Source organism: Syngnathoides biaculeatus, chromosome 17, assembly GCF_019802595.1.
Source record: "Syngnathoides biaculeatus isolate LvHL_M chromosome 17, ASM1980259v1, whole genome shotgun sequence".
Classification (NCBI taxonomy): Eukaryota; Metazoa; Chordata; class Actinopteri; order Syngnathiformes; family Syngnathidae; genus Syngnathoides; species Syngnathoides biaculeatus.
In genome coordinates, this window is record NC_084656.1 from 2,559,493 (window position 1) to 2,577,421 (window position 17,929).

Genomic DNA, 17,929 nt, shown 5'->3' on the forward strand with positions numbered 1-17,929 from the left:
TATGTTTGATGCCTGAAATGTGGGGAAAGGTTGAAAAGTTCAAGGGTGGGGGGGCGAATACTTTCATAAGGCACTGTGAGAGAGAGAGAGAGAGAGAGAGAGAAAAGACGTTTCTTTGGGCTTGTCCCGTTAGAGGTCTCCACAGCGTGACATCTCAGATGAACGCTCATATTTCTTTGCCACAGTTTTTACGCCAGATACCCTTCCTGACGCAACCCCTCTCGGGGATTTGTCACTTTAAGCTGCTCCCCTTGCACAATTGATATTTCACAGGTCTGTAGAGCTCGTGCATGTGACGTCACCATTTTCACGGCACCATATTGCCGGTCAAATAGAGTTGCTCAACATTGAACGGAGGAGAATATATACCATACCCAAGACCTGTTGTCACAACAGACAAGACAGATATTCAAAGATCTCATTCTATGGAATACTAGCTAAAAAGACCAGAAAAGATTGATGGATTTTGGCAGTTAAACATCATGGATGGTGCTCAACCAAAATACACACACGCCTGTGTAGCGATTGATGCAGCAATTAAGTATTTGTATGCGCCCAGACTTTTATACGCTTTCAAACTTTTCCGTGTAAATCTCGAGGACTTCTTCACCAGATACATGTCTAGATCCAGTTGTCCAAGACAAGCGGAAGCCAATTAACAGTCCAATTTCTTATTGGCGAAAACATTGACTTCGGCATTAAATACGGGTCCTCTATACCGAATTTATCAAAATTTTCCACGTACTTTTGTTTATTATCACCTTCTAAATGTTTAACGGTATCGGACAAAACTCTGGGCGTCGTGCTATAAGACGTATTTTCGTGTCATCTCCAACCGACTTAGCATCGAAGAATAGTTTGTTTGATTGGCACTTCCAGCCAGTGATGTGATTTCATGACGTAGGTGCATGAGCTCTATAACGTTAATCGCAAACAGGTAAAGGCACTCTGTACAAGCTTAACACAATGTGGGACGTTAACACACTTATCTCTTATCTATTCTAAATGAAGAAAATGTTACATCTTGCATGACTCTCATAAGGAATAGTTCCTAAAACAGAGATGTCTTATTTGTTCTTCCTTGTGTTTTTAAACACTTGGCCAATAAAGCTGATACCTATGTATATAAATATACATACTTGAAATTTATGGGGCCTGAATCTGTATTCTAGGAAAGCTTAATTTATTGAATGGAATTATGGAGAAATGATCCATGATCATTTTTTTAAAGGGTCTGTATGCATGTGTGCTCCCTGACTTTGTGCTCAGCTCCAATCTTTGGGGCAATGCTGCTTTTCATGCATTATCTCAGTTGGTGTCCATGATTATTTCATTTGTTTCCAATGTACTTCAATAAAGTATTTTGTTCACCACAAAATTAATGAACTCACTATTGTTTAACTATTAATGTAAATGTACTTGTTCTCCACAAAGTATATATATAGTAACTATATGCAGTGAAATAAGCACGTTTGTGGAGGTCCGGTCAAGACTCGCGTCATGTTATTTATTTTCATGGTACTTCTGTGCACAGAAATATCGGATTTGAGACGTGTCGAGCTGCTTGCTCATTACTCGAGCGACTTACCACGCTAGGAATTACCTTCACGCTCCGGTTGGTTGTTCGCGCTCACCAGACATCGTGCATGTGATTCTATTGGACCACTCTTTCAGCCTGATGCATAGTGGCTCTTCTTCCCTTCTGATTGGTCAGGAAACTGCGGGCTTGGTAGCACTGCACATTGACAAATGTATCCTGTCGTCTGATTGGTTCTGTCGCCTTGCTATGTAGCGCCATCGGTTACGTTACCCTGTCATCCTCGTCCATAAATACACTTCTGACTGGGTTACCGCAACTTTTGAGCTGCTGCTTGACTTGTTCTCGGTCGAAACACAATTACACGTTTGAGTCACAAAGGTAAGAGTTGATTGACGTCTACAGTTTAATTCGATTATTGTTTGTCCATAGATTTTTTTTTTTTTTTTTGATGAGCTGGCTTGGACATGGGTGTCTGTTTTTTTTTTGTTTTTTTTTTCCCACATCATACGAATACTAATTCATCAGGCAGTTGTTACCGGAAGTTATTTAAGTGGTTTGCAGTTGTTCAAGATGTCACAAGATCGAAGTGAGCTAGCTGTACTGAGTTGTACTATGGCATGTGCGTTGTCCTATTTTGTCCGGGTAGGAATTAGGAAACAACCTAGTCATGACGACTTTGTTACAGCCCGTGATGAGTTTGACCTAATGAAATTGCTTTTTTTTTTTTTTTTTGTATACATATCTTTGTCAAGTATAGCGTCCAAAATGTATTTTTATTATATATTGTTTAATGTCAGCCCGTTTGCAAAATTAAGGCGTTACAGAAGATTGGACTGCCACGAATGACCCTAGCTTAACTTTCGGCAAAATTCCGCTGACCTTTTTCCCATTTTTTTCTCATTTTTTTCTGGGTTCAGGCAGAAAAAGCCAAACTTGTGCAGATGTTTTCTGTTGTTTCTAATTTGTTTCATTTTTCTAAATTGTTTAGATAGTGCGTTCCAAATGTCAAATACATCCTTTTTCAACCTACACAACATAGCAATTGTATTTGTTGTTTTTTTTTTTTCCTTCCAAGTTTCAAGATTCAAAACCTGTACAGGATGCCTGGCTCTGCCTCGATCAACTGCTTGGGGCCGTGGCCCAAAGATGTGGGTATCATTGCCATGGAATTGTACTTCCCCTCTCGGTATGTGGACCAAGCTGAGCTGGAACAGTTTGATGGTGTTACACCTGGGAAATACACTGTGGGCTTAGGTCAAGCCTGCATGGGCTTCTGCTCAGACTGTGAGGATATCAACTCCCTTTGCCTGACAGTGGTGCAAAGGCTGATGGAGAAGAGCAACCTGTCCTATGATTCCATAGGTCGTTTGGAAGTTGGCACTGAGAGCATTATTGACAAATCAAAGTCTGTGAAAACAGTCCTCATGCAGCTGTTTGAGGACTCTGGAAACACTGATGTGGAGGGCATTGACACAACAAATGCCTGTTATGGTGGGACAGCTGCACTCTTCAATGCTGTAAACTGGGTTGAGTCCAGCTCGTGGGATGGTTGGTAAACACACTCAAGTAAAACTGTTAACATGTAGCGATGCCAATTTAAGTTTCTATTTTGTCCCATGTTAACAGATTAATGTAGTTATCGTCGACTAAAATGTAATTCATTCCAGTACTACACTACAGTGTTCCTATGTTGAATTATCTTTTGTGACAATGCTAGTGTTTAGTAGACAATGCTGCATTTTTTTTTTTTTTTAAAGGGTTGATCTTGTTTTCTCTCTGCAGGTCGTTTTGCCTTAGTTGTAGCAGGTGACATTGCTGTTTATGCCTCAGGAAGTGCCAGACCTACAGGAGGTGCTGGTGCCGTGGCAATGCTCATTGGGCCCAATGCCCCTTTGGCCTTTGAACGAGGTCAGAGAAGTTCATCAGTGACTGAGAAAACATGATAGGACCTCACACCGATTGTGTGGGAAAAATCTAATTTCTTCTTAATGGTAGATAGGAGGGGTGGCACTGTGGATAAGCTGAAAAGCATAGTTCTGAGGTCCCAGGTTCAATCCAGGACCTGCCTGTGTGGAGTTTGCATGTTCTCCCCGTGCCTGCATGGGTTTTCTCTGGGCACTCCGGTTTCCTCCCACATCCCAAAAACATGCAACATTAATTGGACACTCTAAATTGCCCCTAGGTGTGATTGTGAGTGTAACTGTTTGTCTCCATGTGCCCTGCGAATGGCTGGCAACCAGTTCAGGGTGTACTCTGCCTCCTGCCCGTTGACAGCTGGGATATGCTCCAGCACTCCCGCGACCCTCGTGAGGATAAGTGGCTAAGAAAATGGATGGATGGTAGATAGGAGGACTCTATAGTAATCTTTTTTAAAAGTTGTAGAATTTTATAGCTTTAAGTATAGAGTAAAAACAAATACAGCCGAAACGAATACATTGAGATGCGACTTAGGGCAAAGATAGAGGTGGCCAAGGCTAAAAAAGAGGCATATGACGACATGTACACCAGGTTGGACACTAAAGGAGTAAAGGATCTCTACAGGTTAGCCAGACAGAGTGATAGAGATGGGAAGGATGTGCAGCAGGGTAAGGGTGATTAAGGATAGAGATGGAAATGTGTTGACTGGTGCCAGTAGTGTGCTAAGTAGATGGAACAAATACTTCAAGAAGTTGATGAATGAAGAAAATAAAGAAGGAAGAGGCAAGTGCGAAGGACCAGGAAGTGGAAATTATTAGGAAGGGGGAAGTTTGAAAGGCACTACAAAGGATGGAAAATGAAAAGGCAGTTGGTCCTGATGACATACCGGTGGAGGTATGGAAGCAATTTGGAGAGGTCGCTGCGGAGTTTTTGACCAACTTATTCAATAGAATACTTGCAGGAGAGAAGATACATGAAGAATGGAGGAAAAGTTTCCTTGTTCTCATTTTTAAGAACAAAGGTGACTTGCATAGCAGTGGCAACCTTAGAGGAATAAAGTTAATGAGTCACAGAATGAAGTTATGGGAAAGAGTAGTGGAGGGTAGACTCAGGACATTAGTCAGTATCTGCAAGCAACAGTATGGCTTCATGCCGAGAGAGTATCACAGATGCATTATTGGTCTTGAGGATGCTCATGGAAAAGTACAGAGAATGTCAGAAGGCGCTACATTGTGTCTCTGTGGATCTAGAGAAAGCCCATGACAGAGTACCAAGAGAGGGTACTGTGCTAGTACTGGATGCGTAAGTCTAATGTGGCAGAGAAATAGAATAGAATAGTATAGGATATGTATGAGGGCAGCAGAACAGTGATGAGGTGTGCCGTAGGCGTAACAGAAGAATTTAAGGGGAAGGTGGTACTGCATGAGGGATCAGCTCTGAGCCCCTTCCTGTTCCCTGTGACAATAGATAGGCTGACAGATGAGGTTAGACAGGAATCCCCTTGGACCATGATGTTCGCAGATGATATTGTGAAAGCAGGGAGCTGGTGGAGGAACAATTAGAAAGATGGAGGCATGCAGTAGAAAGGAGAGGAATGAAGGTTAGTCGAAATAAAACAGAATATATGTGCTTCACTGAGAGGAGTGGAGGGGGAAGAGTAAGTGAGAGAAGAGATAGCGAGGGTGGACAACTTCAAATACTTGGGGTCAACAATCTAGAGCAGGGGTCACCAACACGGTGCCCGCGGGCGAATGGTACCCCACGAGAACCATATAAGGCGAGGTATGTTCTAAAAATACCATAGGCCACAAATTAATATTATTTGTACTTTAAATTCTGAATCTGACTTGCTTACGTGAATTAAAATTTTAAAATACCTGTAATGTCATTTACTACGATAAATTAAAACAAATATTTTATGTACATGCAATGAACTGAGTCTGAAATTTGCTGCAAACAGGTCGCATAGCCCTTCATATGATCGGTCACGAAGTAGCCTTCAGCCTCAAAAAGGTTGCTGAGCCCTGATCTAGAGCAATGGTGAGTGCGGTAAGGAAGTGATGAAACTGGTCCAAGCAGGTTGGGACAGCTGGTGGAAGTTGTCAAGTGTGTTTTGTGACAGAAGAGTGGCTGCTCGGATGAAAGGCTAATTTTATCAAACAGTGGTGAGGCCAGCCATGATGCATAGATTAGAGACCCCTAATGGGACAAGCGAAAAGGAGATGTCATTTTTTTGGGTGAAATGTTAAAGAATGCAAACAATTCATGTATACTCCATCCCAAACTCACCAGCACCAACAGTGCGCCACATAATCGATTACATTAACTTTGAATTTTTAGAAAATACATTTCACATTTTTAGATCAAAATATATATACAATAATTTCTAGATTTTCTAAAATAGTTTCTCGACTTTTTTTAGTATTTGTTCGTTCCATGAAGACCAAGATAACTCCACAATGTAAAATGTGAGTTGGTATCAGTGGCCCGTATCTAGTAGGATAGTATGCGATAGAAAATGCTGATCCTGTTGTCAAGGTTTTCTTATAACGCTGTTGGGGAGCACAGGGTATAATGCCCTTTATACCCACTCACTCATACTGATAATTCGGGTTACCACAGAAATATTTGAGCACTAAATACTCTTTTAACACTGTCGTTTCTGTGGGGGTTGTGTTCACCTTGTCACCTTGGTAAATAACGTATCCTCATATTCGCACAAAGTGGAGTAGAAGAGGAAGACCAAAGAAAAGGTTTATGGATGTTGTGAGGGGAGGACATGAGGACAGTGGGTGTGAGAGAGGAGGATGCACGAGATAAGCTTAGATGGAAAAATATGATACCCTGTGGCGACCCCTAACAGGACAAGCTGAAAGAAAAAGAACAAGATATCAGAGAAACTAGTGTGATTTAATACAGAAAAAAAACAAGAAAGCGATGCAATAATCTGATGGCATAAATGCAGGATTCAATCAGGTCACGCTCCAGTCTTGTCATACCATGGAAAAGATTAAAATTAAAATGGTCAGGTAGTGTTTTGGTCGTCTGATGCATGTAGGTTTACAGTGTGTCGACATTTTAAATTTGTTAACCTACACATATTGTCTTTGGCAATTAAATCAGCACATCAAACACTTTTTTTTCTACACTGGTAGTTTCTCACAATCATTAAATGGTTTCTGTCATTTTAGCAGTTTTAATGCGGAACCTCTTGAATTACATTTCTGGTAATGATATATTTTGTACCTTTTACAGGTTTGCGAGGAACCCACATGCAACATGCATATGACTTTTACAAACCAAACCTCATGTCTGAGTATCCTGTGGTGGATGGAAAGCTCTCTATTGAGTGCTACTTGCGTGCCTTGGACCGCTGCTACTCTGTGTACCGGAATAAGATCCACGCTCAGTGGCAAAGAGGTTGGTTAGATGTAAATTTTGCAGTGGATTAAAAGTTTATGGCTACCAATAGTTCAGCTTTTTTATTTTTAATTCTTTTAAGTTCTTCTTTTCTTTCAAATAGTTTACAATGATACATACAGTGAAGAAAATAAGTATTTAAACACCCTGCTATATTGCAAGTTCTCCCATTTAGAAATCATGGAGGGACCTGAAATTTTCATTGTAGGTCCATGTCCACTGTGAGAGAGATAATCTAAAAAGAAAAATCCAGAAATCACAATGGATGATTTTTTGTGTGATACAGCTGCAAATAAGTATTTGAAGACCTGAGAAAACCAATGTTAATATTTGGTACAGTAGCCTTTGTTTGCGATTACAGAGATCGAATGTTTCCTGAAGTTGTTCACCAGGTTTGCACACACTGCAGGAGGGATTTTGGCCCATTCCTCCACAGAGACCTTTTCTAGATCAGACAGGTTTCTGGGCTGTCACTGAGAAACACGGAGGTTCAGCTCCCTCCAAAGTTTTTCTATTTGGTTTATTTGTGGAGACTTGTTAGGCCACGCCAGAACCTTGATATGCTTCTTACGGAGCCACTCCTTGGTTTTCCTGGCTGTGTGCTTCAGGTCATTGTGACATTCAAAGACCCAGCCACAACCCATCTTCTCTGACTGAGGAAAATAGGTTGTTCCCCAAAATCTCCCAATACATGGCTCCAGTCATCCTCTCTTTTAATACAGTGCAGTCGTCCTCTCCCATGTCTTCCTCTAAACACGATTTATGGAATTATGACCAAAAAGTTCCATTTTGGTCTCATCTGACCACAAAACATTTTCCCATGACTCCTCTGCATCCTGCAAATGGTCATTGGCAAACTTAAGACGGGCCTTGACATGTGCTGGTTTAAGCAAGGGAACCTTCCATGCCATGCATGATTTCAAACCATGACGTGTTGGTGTATTACCAACAGTCACCTTGGAAATGGAGGTCCCAGCTCTTTTCAGGTCATTGAACAAGTCCTATCGTGTAGTCCTGGGCTGATTCCTGACCTTTCTAAGGATTATTGAAACCCCACGAGGTGCTATCTTGCATGGGGCTCCAATCCGATTGAGATCGATTGTCATGCTTAGCTTCTTCCATTTACTGATTGCGCCAGCAGTGGACCTTTTTTCACCAAGCTGCTTGGCAATTTCTCCGTAGCCCTTTCCAGGCGTGTGGAGTTGTACAATTTTGTCTCTGGTGTCTTTGGACAACTCTTTGGTCTTGGCCATGTTACAAGTTTGAGTCTGACTAATTGTATGGGGTGGAGAGGTGTCTTTATGCAGCTAACGACCTTACACAGGTGCATCTAATTCAGGATAATACATGGAGTGGAGGTGAAATTTTAAAGGCGGACTAACAGGTCTTTGAGGGTCTGAATTCTAGCTGATAGACAGGTGTTCAAATAATTATTTGCAACTCTATCACTCAAATAAATCGTTAAAAAATCATACATTGTGATTTCTGGATTTTTCTTTTTAAATTATCTCTCTCAAAATGGACTTATTTTCGTCACTGTACATACACATGGAATCCCAAAGGTTTAACATAATATTTTCCAAGATTCCGGTGGGACTTCACGATTTACTGAGCTCTGAGTATTTCCGTCCATCTGTCCATTTATTTTTATTTTTATTTTTTCCCCGTTTATCCTCACAAGCATCGCGAGAGTGCTGGAGCCTATCCCAATTGTCAACGAGCAGGAGGCAGGGTACACCCTGAACTGGTTGCCACCCAATCGCAGGGCACATGAAAATATTCAACTGAGAGTAGAGTCTCCAATTAATCTTGCTTGTTTTTGGAATGTGGGAGGGCACCGGAATGCCCGGAGAAAACCCACGAAGGGACAGGGAGAACATACAAACTCCACACAGGGAGGGTCCAGATCGAACCCAAGTCCTCAGAACTGTGAGGCCAACGCTTTCCAGCTACGTCACTGTCCCACCTGAGTTTATCCTATAGAATAAAAAAAAAAAAAAAAAAAAGTTTGTTCCATGTTGCCCCCAAGTTACGTTTGAGAATTGCTTGTACGGTTAATAATCATTTTTTTAAATAATTTGAGTTTAGAAATGAGTTTCACTGTTAATCTTCAAATGTATATGTACTGCACTTTAGCTTCTTCATGAGAGTAGAATTTTAACTCTGAAAAGTAATTCCACCTGTCAATACCTACGACTGTTATCTGCATCAGAGCGGACTTCGTACGTGAGATACCTGTTCCGATAAACCCGAATTTTAAATCGGACTCTTGTTATTGTGTTTTGTTTTGCGAACATTTTATTCAAAAGAGCAAGTCTTTTCAGTAAATGCAACAAACTGAATTTGTTTAGGAAATTATTCGTTCTTCGAGCTCTGACGCCATTAATCATCCCGCTGCGAGCTGAAGCGTTTGAGTCGGCTGAGACTGGCAACAGGAGCATTCTGTGCAGTGTCAATTCAGACATGCAGCTGTTTTAGTGAAGAAGATCTGGTCGATTTTTAAAATAAAAGACACTGACACAGGAATTGCAATGTAATAAAAATGATATCAATTGGTTTTTCTTTCTCTGTGGCCTGGTAACAAATCCTCACAGCCTGGTACAGGTCCCCGGACGGTTGGTTGGGGACCATTGCTGTAGATGAAAGGTGAAACATACATTTTATGGATGTGCTGGGACACATTAATGGTGTAATGCAGTGGGTGTAACTGGTTGTATGTCGACACCTTCACCTCTGTGACATTACTGGGATTTATTAAACCCTGGTCTGTGTCCCATCAGCCTTGGCCACAGATGTGCTCTGTTGATCCATAGCTATCTTTGGAGCTTCCTTGCAGCCTTGATGGCTTTCCTCTTTGCCACTCTGGTGAGGCTCACCACTGTGATTACTTTATAAATAAACCACCCTGTAAAAGTTTGGAAGTCCACCTCCATATGTTTACAGGGCGTTTTCCAGCGTTGTCTTCTGCTCTTGTCCTTGAGCTCAGGTTGGATTCATCAAAGTGTTAACCTGTTGGGCAAGATCCACTACCAATTGCCACTCGGCTGCGGAGGGGATGTATGTCGATTTTGCCCATAATTGTGTTTAACTGTAGCTCCGTGGAACCTGATGGTCTGGCTTGTAGTGGCTCTTAATATTGTAGATGGGCGCTTATGCTGTCTACAACTGCACTTAGAACCTGGTTGTGGTACCAGTGATTCATTCATCCATTTTCCATACCACTTATCCACACTGGGGTCTCCGACATACTGCTATTTATCTCAACTGTCTCAGGGTGGGTTACACCCTGAACTGTTTGCATGGCACATATAGACAATCATTCACACCTAAGGGAAATTCATAGTCTTCAATTAATCAGTCACTCACATTTGAAAAATGTACAGGTGTGGTCAGTTATGCCCACAGATATAAAGTTATGGGTGTGGTCCACCAGTCATGCCCGCAGATATAATGTTGTGCGTGTGTGTTCTGTTTGTAATTATGAGTGTACCCCTTTAAGAGCGGAAGGGGGTGATGTCAGAAGTCAGTTGACAAATTTTACGTGCGTGATTTTTCGTGCTTGACTGCAGATTTGCGAGTGCGATGGCGCAGGGGCACATACGTGCCTGTCAAATCACAGTGACTGATTAATGCACGCATGGATGTATAACTGGCATGCTTAACCGGAGTACATGGAGAAAAGTCCCGCGGGCACTGGGAGAACATGCAAACCTCATGTAGGTGAGGCTGGATTTAAACCCACATCCTGACAATTGGGAGCCAAATGTGCTGACCAGTCAGTAGTACTGTCCACCCCTATACTGACTGTAATTTTTGTATTTTATTTTTAAGAATTTTGCTTGTTTAAGATATTTAAATGTAATTTGACAAGATAATATGGAAGCACATTTTTAATAAAGACAGGTTATAAGATTGGGACTCGGTATGAGCACATACAAGTATGTGAATTCTTTGTAAGTCAGTAAAATGTCATGTAACTTTAAATTACTTGTGAAAGAGTAAATTCGCACTGACAGAGCAATTGGTGCTTCATGAATTGAATATTTTTTTAAAAGTGTTTCTCTTCACCATGACAGAAAACTCAGAGAAGCTCTTTTCTTTGGAGGATTTTGGCTTTCTTGTCTTCCACTCTCCATACTGCAAGCTGGTGCAAAAGTCTTTGGCCAGATTGATGCTAAATGACTTTCTGAACCACCCCTGCCCAAACACTGACATGGGCCCCTTCAACGGCCTTGATGATTTCAGGTAAACTGATAATGGAAACATCTGGACAGGGGGACATTTACCTATTGATACCTTTTAAATTTGACTCCTGCTTATCTTCTGTGTGTACTGCGACTGCTTAAAATCAGAGTTTCTTGTGTTATTGTAATGTGGCACAAAGATTTGCCAAATCTTTGACGGTGTAATTATATCAGCTCCAAATTCCCCTTGCCTGTAAAATAGTGTTAGGGGTTGGGTTTAAATTCCACTAGGTTACTTCAATCAGGGCAACAATATGACTTTGACTATATGTTGTCTTTATACAAATACTCCCCCCCCTTTTTTTTTCATTGTAGCGTGATGCTAAAAGACTTATGTATCATAATGTGTTGACATTCCTAGTGTCTATAATTTCATAAAATTTGTACTGTTGTTTTTTCCTCATATTTGTGTTCTTTCGGCAGAGACGTAAAGCCAGAGGAAACCTACTTTGACCGAGATGTTGAGAAGGCTTTCATAAACGCCAGTGCGGACTTGTTTGAGAGAAAGACCAAGCACTCTTTGCTCATATCCAACCAGAACGGAAACATGTATACCCCTTCAGTCTATGGCTGCTTGGCATCTGTCATTGCGCAGTATGTTTCACTATCTGCTTTTCAATTTGAGACACACACACACGAGTTGCTACAACCATGTGGACAAGAAATAGACATTAAAACAAAAGTATGTGCTTGGATTTGTTGACGTTAAACACAATCATTTTCATTTTCTTCCTGTTATACTTTGACATTAATTCTCAAATACAAAAAGCTCACCACTGTAGACAAAACATTTCATTCACTTTAACAAGTGACAAAGCGTATTGTGTCACCTGTCTTTTAAGAAAAACATGCAGCTCAAAAAAGATTTTCCATATTACTTTACAATTTTCTCAAAAGCTCTCACTAAAATTCAAAATAAGAATGCAGGACGTATGTCTCATTGCATATTTTGCAGCCAGAGCTCCAATTTTTTTTTTTTTTTTTAAATCAACCTTGTCCCCTTCAACCTCTACAACAGCACAGGTGATTATTTCTTCAACGAGCATTAATTTTGTAACTGTGTTTTGGCATTTTATTTAATACTAGAATTGCAGTTATGTGACACAAAACTAGTGCAACACTACTCAAGATAGGTTTTCAGGCCAGAGGCTTTTTTTTATGCGCCAAAACATATTTCTAAGGATTCATTTGTACATTTATGAAAACTGGCCTTTGAGGCTCGAGGCTTAAGAGTTATAAAAGAAATTTGTAAAATGGGACAGAATATTTTCAACATCTTTTTCACCTTTCAAAATAGGCACCAAATGTGCTCCCAAATTCTTTTCATGGTTAATTTGAATTGTGAAATCAGTTGAGTGTACATTTTTCATTTTTTTACAGACACACATCTTCACAATTAGCAGGTCAGAGAATTGGAGTCTTTTCCTATGGATCAGGATTTGCTGCAACTCTGTATTCCCTCAGGGTCTCACAGGACCACACACCTGGCGAGTTTCCCACACTTCAGCTTACTTGTCTGACATGACTCACTTGTGATTGCATTACAAAATTGTAGAAATACTCATTTTTAAGGGTGACTCCGCCCTGCCCACAGGTTCTGCTCTTGACAAACTCATCTGTAGTTTGAGTGACCTCAAGGTCAGACTGGAATCAAGGAAGAAAGTTTCACCTGCAGTCTTCTCTGAAAACATGAAGCTCAGGGAAGACGCCCATCACCTTGGTAGGACTTTTACCAAGTTTATATTGAATTTGGATAACAATGACAATGTTCTCTTTCAGGGATGTTAGCATTTATATTTGGAGAATAACAAGGTCTTTTTTTTTTTCAAAAAGCTTTATTCTATTATTGTTGTGCAATGTCAACACCAGTGACAATTTGTTCTTCGCAAAGGTTGAATCAAGGCAATTGGACCGTGTTTGTTTTTGCAAACGCGTTTGATCTCAAATTCAAAAGGCTACTTCAGTTTGAGTCTATACATACACAGTTGAAGCTAGAAGTTGAAATATACATGGATCCATCACTATTTTGTGCTTCACATTGTCAATGACTTTGTTTCTTGACTGTTCTGGAATTTCTTTGGACAGGGTCATTTAAGACTCTATTTAAGTGATTTCTTGATCATTAGGTTTTGGTGTGATCAGTGAAAATTAATCAGCAATTATGACTACACACAATTAATTCAGTATTTAATGGGTAATTACTTATTCACACAGGGCCAGGTAAAATTAATTTAAAAACCGCCTTTGAAATTCACTTAGACTATATTTGTCTGTTTTCGGTTTTTTTAATCTTAAAAATAATTAACTCTGGTAAAATGGCAAAAATATGTGAATTTGAGCGGGGGGGGGGGGGTGTTATGTTTTCATGGCACTTTTGTTTGATCAAGTTTCCACTATCCCTTTTCCATGTGTAGCTCTATTAATACCTGTATATCTGTAACATTTCACACCCCCTAATTGTTTGTATATCAGCACATTCTTGTTTTCTTGGTGAGAAACTGCTGTTACAAAATTTTTTTCATGTTCTGTTCACGACCATCTTTGTATATGCTTCCAGCCAACTATGTCCCTCGTGGCTCTGTGGAGGATCTGTTTCCGGGTACTTGGTATTTAACACATGTGGATGAGAAACACCGCAGGGAATATGCCAGGAGACCTCTGGACAATGATATACCGTCAGAGCCGGAGCACATTCGCTCCAGCAATGCCACTGAGGTACAACTTCCATCCCAAGACTGAACAAACTTAACACAGCTCACCTGTCTTCACAGCCATCTTTTTACGAATTAAGGTGTTGACTAAACTTAGTTAAATCTGGCTTGTTACAGCCAAACATCGCAATGTCACTCTGAAGTGGTTGATGCTTTTACCCCACCCACTTATCAGCAACATGAGCTGGGCTTGCACAGTTGAAAGACTACTGATAAAGTGTTGTTATAATCATAAAGCAACTCTCAATATTAATTATATAGGAATATATAAGGAAATTATTTCTCCATGTGTACAATTGTTTCAACTGTTAAGCAACAAATACTAATGTAACTTAAAAATAGACGGGAAGACAGGTGAGCCTTTGGGCACATTGTGGTAGAAACAAATGGGCCCGTACACGGAAACGCAGGTTATTATGGACAGTCTGAAATGCAATTATGTTACTAATAATAATTGTTGGACTATTGGATTGATACCATTTTATAGCTAGTGTATGTCTCAAATGATCTGTCTTTCTAGCACATCCCAAGCCCAGCCAAGAAGATGCCACGCATCCCTGTCACCAACTCTGACACTGGCATTGCCAACTGAGAGCACTGAGCTCTTCAACAAGGTATCAAGGACCAGTCATTTGGAAATGGTCACTCGACTTGCGGTCAAAAGGCCGACGTGCTCCAGCAGAGCTCGTGGACAGCCTTCGACACTGCTGAACCAACTGTCACAGGCACATTCTCCCCTAGTCTGCACAGCTATCAAAAGTGGATGATGATATCTTTCATGCCTAATTAGACCGCACAAACCCATCATGATAATCTTTGAGCGTTAAGAAATAATTTAATAATGCACATTGTTGGATATTTTTAGTCACTACTTTGCTATTTCCAAATGTATTTTTGTCATTTGTTTTACCATTAATCCAATTAGAGATACAAAATGACATTGCACTCTCATTGAGACATTAGTTTCAGTAATTTGACTGTTTCAGTTACTCCAAGCGAAACAATTAATTTTACCTTTGTCCATCATTATTGTACATTAAACTGCAAAGTGGCACTGAAGTTTTCCCAAGATTCTTCCAAATCTTTTCTCCCACGGTACTCTAAATACAGCCATCTGTCTGCTAATTATAATTGAAAGTGATACTACACTAGACTTTTTCTCTAGGGAGTGTGTGTGGCATGAGGATTGTCTCAAACCCATTTGCATTTGGAGTAGTTCAATAATATTTTGTGCTGTTATTGTCATATTTGACAATATTGAAAAGGAAGCTCAATCTCAAAAACTGCGTCTACTGCTGAACTGACTGTTACCATCATTTCAGTTTCCAAGTTTTTGTAACAAGTCATTTGGGTGTTTGAGTTACTTTTCTCTGGTTGTTTTATTCTTGTTGAATCTTGAATTAAAATATCCAGCATGTGCATGAATAAATACTCAGGTAGAAGCCATGGCAAGGATCAGTCTTTAAATAAATGTCGGTGTGGATGAGCTTGGGACAGATAGTTGGAGTAAGGACCATTATTAAAAATATAACATGCCATTAAGAAGCCTTATTAAATATGTATCTAATGTGCATACATCAATTGTACAGTTGGTTGGTGCCTCCAGACACTAGCATCACAAATGCAATGTAGCGGTTTTGCTAGTGTGACAGTCATCGATAATGGCTTGCTGATCTTTATATTTTTGATGATGATGTACAGAAAAAGCTGTAAAATTATTTTCTTTGTAGATTGGTTTGAATGTATTGGAGCCATCCCATTTCTGTAAACTTAGAAAAATGAATAAACCAAAACTATATATACCTTTGAAAGTTTCGCCGTTATTTTCTAAATGCCATGCAATTGGTCGATCCAGTGACCGTGTGCCAAAAAAAAAAAAACAGCCCATCATCCATCTCGTCACTTAATACAGGTGTGGCCAATACATTGAGCGAGCGTCTATTGACTGACAGATGATTTCACCAATCCTGGCCTTTTCTGACGTGTCACTGCACGTGCACACAAAGGAGCGTTCTGATGAGCAGTCGTGGCAACCAAATGTTGAAGCATTGGCCTCACAGTTCTGAAAACCTGGGTTCAATCCCAGCTCTCACTGTGTGGAGCTTACATGTTCTACCCGTGCCTATGTACGTTTTCACCGGGCACTCCGATTTCCTCCCACTTTCCAAAAACCATGTAACACTCATTGGGACACTCTAAATTGCCCCTTGGTGTGTTTGTGAGTGTGGCTGTTTGTCTCTCTGTGCCCTGCGATTGACTGGCAACCAGTCCAGAGTGTAGCCCGCCTCCCTCCCATTGATAGTTGGGAGAGGCTCCAGCACTCCTGTGACCCTAGTGAGGATAAGCAGCTCAGAAAATGGATAGATGGATGATTTCCAATGGTTAGAAAACTCATTCAAAATTGTGCCATCCTGAGAAATCTGCTTCGGCTGCAGACTTTGGAACATGAATTTTGCTTGCTTGTGATACCAATTTGTAGTTTATAAGCACAAGATGACAAATGTTGGAAGACGACTGCTGATATAAGAAGACTTTTATTCATAGCCAGCAAGTATCAGATCAAGCTCTGCAGTGCTTGAGAGGGGACTGGTCACAGCATTTTACTTTCAAACAGCATCGAAATGTTCAACCGTTTCATTGTCTTCTGGTTTTTAATGTTTGTTTGTATCTGTGTACAATACTTTTTCAGCTGTGATTCTTTTGAAAGTGGTTTATGAATAAAGTTGAGTTGAATTGAGCAACTTCCTACTCTTAAATTTGTTCTTTCGTGCTCCAATGTCAAATACTGGGGTGTCAAACTCATTTTCAATGCAGGCCAGATCAGATTGAGCACCTTCTGAAGACTGGCTGTAATAGCAATGAAACTTTATGAAATGTATAAAATCATGATACATCCTGTACATAATTACATGATGGCCCCTTTATTCTGTAATCAACCTTTACCAACAAACTAATGCATGAACATGCAATCAGAAAGAAGGGGAAATAACGGCAAGCTGATATTCAGGTTGTAGGAGTGTTAAAAATCCATCCATCCATTTTCTTAGGTGCTTATCCTCAAGAGTCACAGCTCCTATTGACGTGCCTGCTCATGCGCAGCTCTTTTTAATATTTGGCATAATGACACTGACATTAAAAAGTAGGAGAATTTGACAAAAACATCCTCTAATACAGTAATGGTCAGTAGGTGTGTGAGGTATGAAAGTGTGTGTTCATTTGATAATGTATACATATCTTTCACATTTCACACTGACATAAAAATACCACATTCTATTTTTGCAGGTTTCTGTTGTACTCATAACATGACATTTGTTGTTTCAATAGAAGATGTCAGGTTTAAACCCAACCGCTGGACCAAATATGCAAATGAAGGGACAAAAGAGGTCCTCAATTTGGCCCGTAGGGGGAGAAACAGGTCTGGCTTACCAGCTATAACTCCAACACCCATTCTGAGTCAGCCTTGCCGGAGTCCCCCTTTTTATTAGTTTCTTAGGACAAAAGATTGCAAGGTTACAAATTTAAATGGAGGAACAGATGGCAATACCCATAAGAAGACAAATACTGAAGTAACCATTTCTAACAATGGTGAATACCATTACAAAGATGAATACTAAAATATTTCTAACAATGGTGTTGAGGAGTAACTGCTTTGAAGTCAGCAAGGTGTTGCTGGGTCATACTCCAGGTCATACAGCCACTCGGAAGGAGAACAATACCAAAGGAGAATAATAGAAACAAATAAATGATAAAACAATTAATCTAACAGAAGAATTATTACAATTGGAGTGAAACATTTGAGGAATATGCTTGTCCGTGTTCCAGGTATAAACCGAAGAAAGGCAACTGACAAAATCTCGTGTTTGATCTTGTCTGCATGGCAGCAGTCACTTCCTGTCCATCAGCAGCCTTGTCAGGAATTAATCGACACAAACTCCTGATAGGAATAATTGTGAGTATAATTATCATAAATCTGCTTCGAATACAGAAATGCTTTGCTCTGGTTTAGATAACATGGCAAGCCGCTCAGTAGGAGATAGCACAAGAACAAGAACATCTAAAATCAGAACTGTTACACCCAGGAGCACCTGTTGTCTGTT

General features: G+C 40.3%; 1 protein-coding gene across 2 annotated transcripts; it reads left to right on the plus strand.

The window, feature by feature from the left end:
* Positions 1-1,746: 1,746 nt before the first annotated feature.
* Positions 1,747-16,375, plus strand: hmgcs1 (3-hydroxy-3-methylglutaryl-CoA synthase 1 (soluble)). Of its 2 annotated transcripts, XM_061801618.1 has the most exons (10): positions 1,750-1,918; positions 2,616-3,088; positions 3,323-3,448; positions 6,713-6,877; positions 10,954-11,122; positions 11,545-11,715; positions 12,502-12,608; positions 12,716-12,841; positions 13,679-13,836; positions 14,353-16,370. In XM_061801618.1, the coding sequence occupies exons 2-10, from the start codon at positions 2,641-2,643 to the stop codon at positions 14,422-14,424; spliced, it is 1,542 nt and encodes a 513-aa protein (XP_061657602.1). In that variant the 5' UTR covers positions 1,750-1,918; positions 2,616-2,640; the 3' UTR covers positions 14,425-16,370. The 2 variants fall into 2 exon arrangements, with proteins under 2 accessions (XP_061657603.1, XP_061657602.1); XM_061801619.1 differs by lacking the exon at positions 6,713-6,877 and having other exon boundaries at positions 1,747-1,918; positions 14,353-16,375.
* Positions 16,376-17,929: the final 1,554 nt, after the last annotated feature.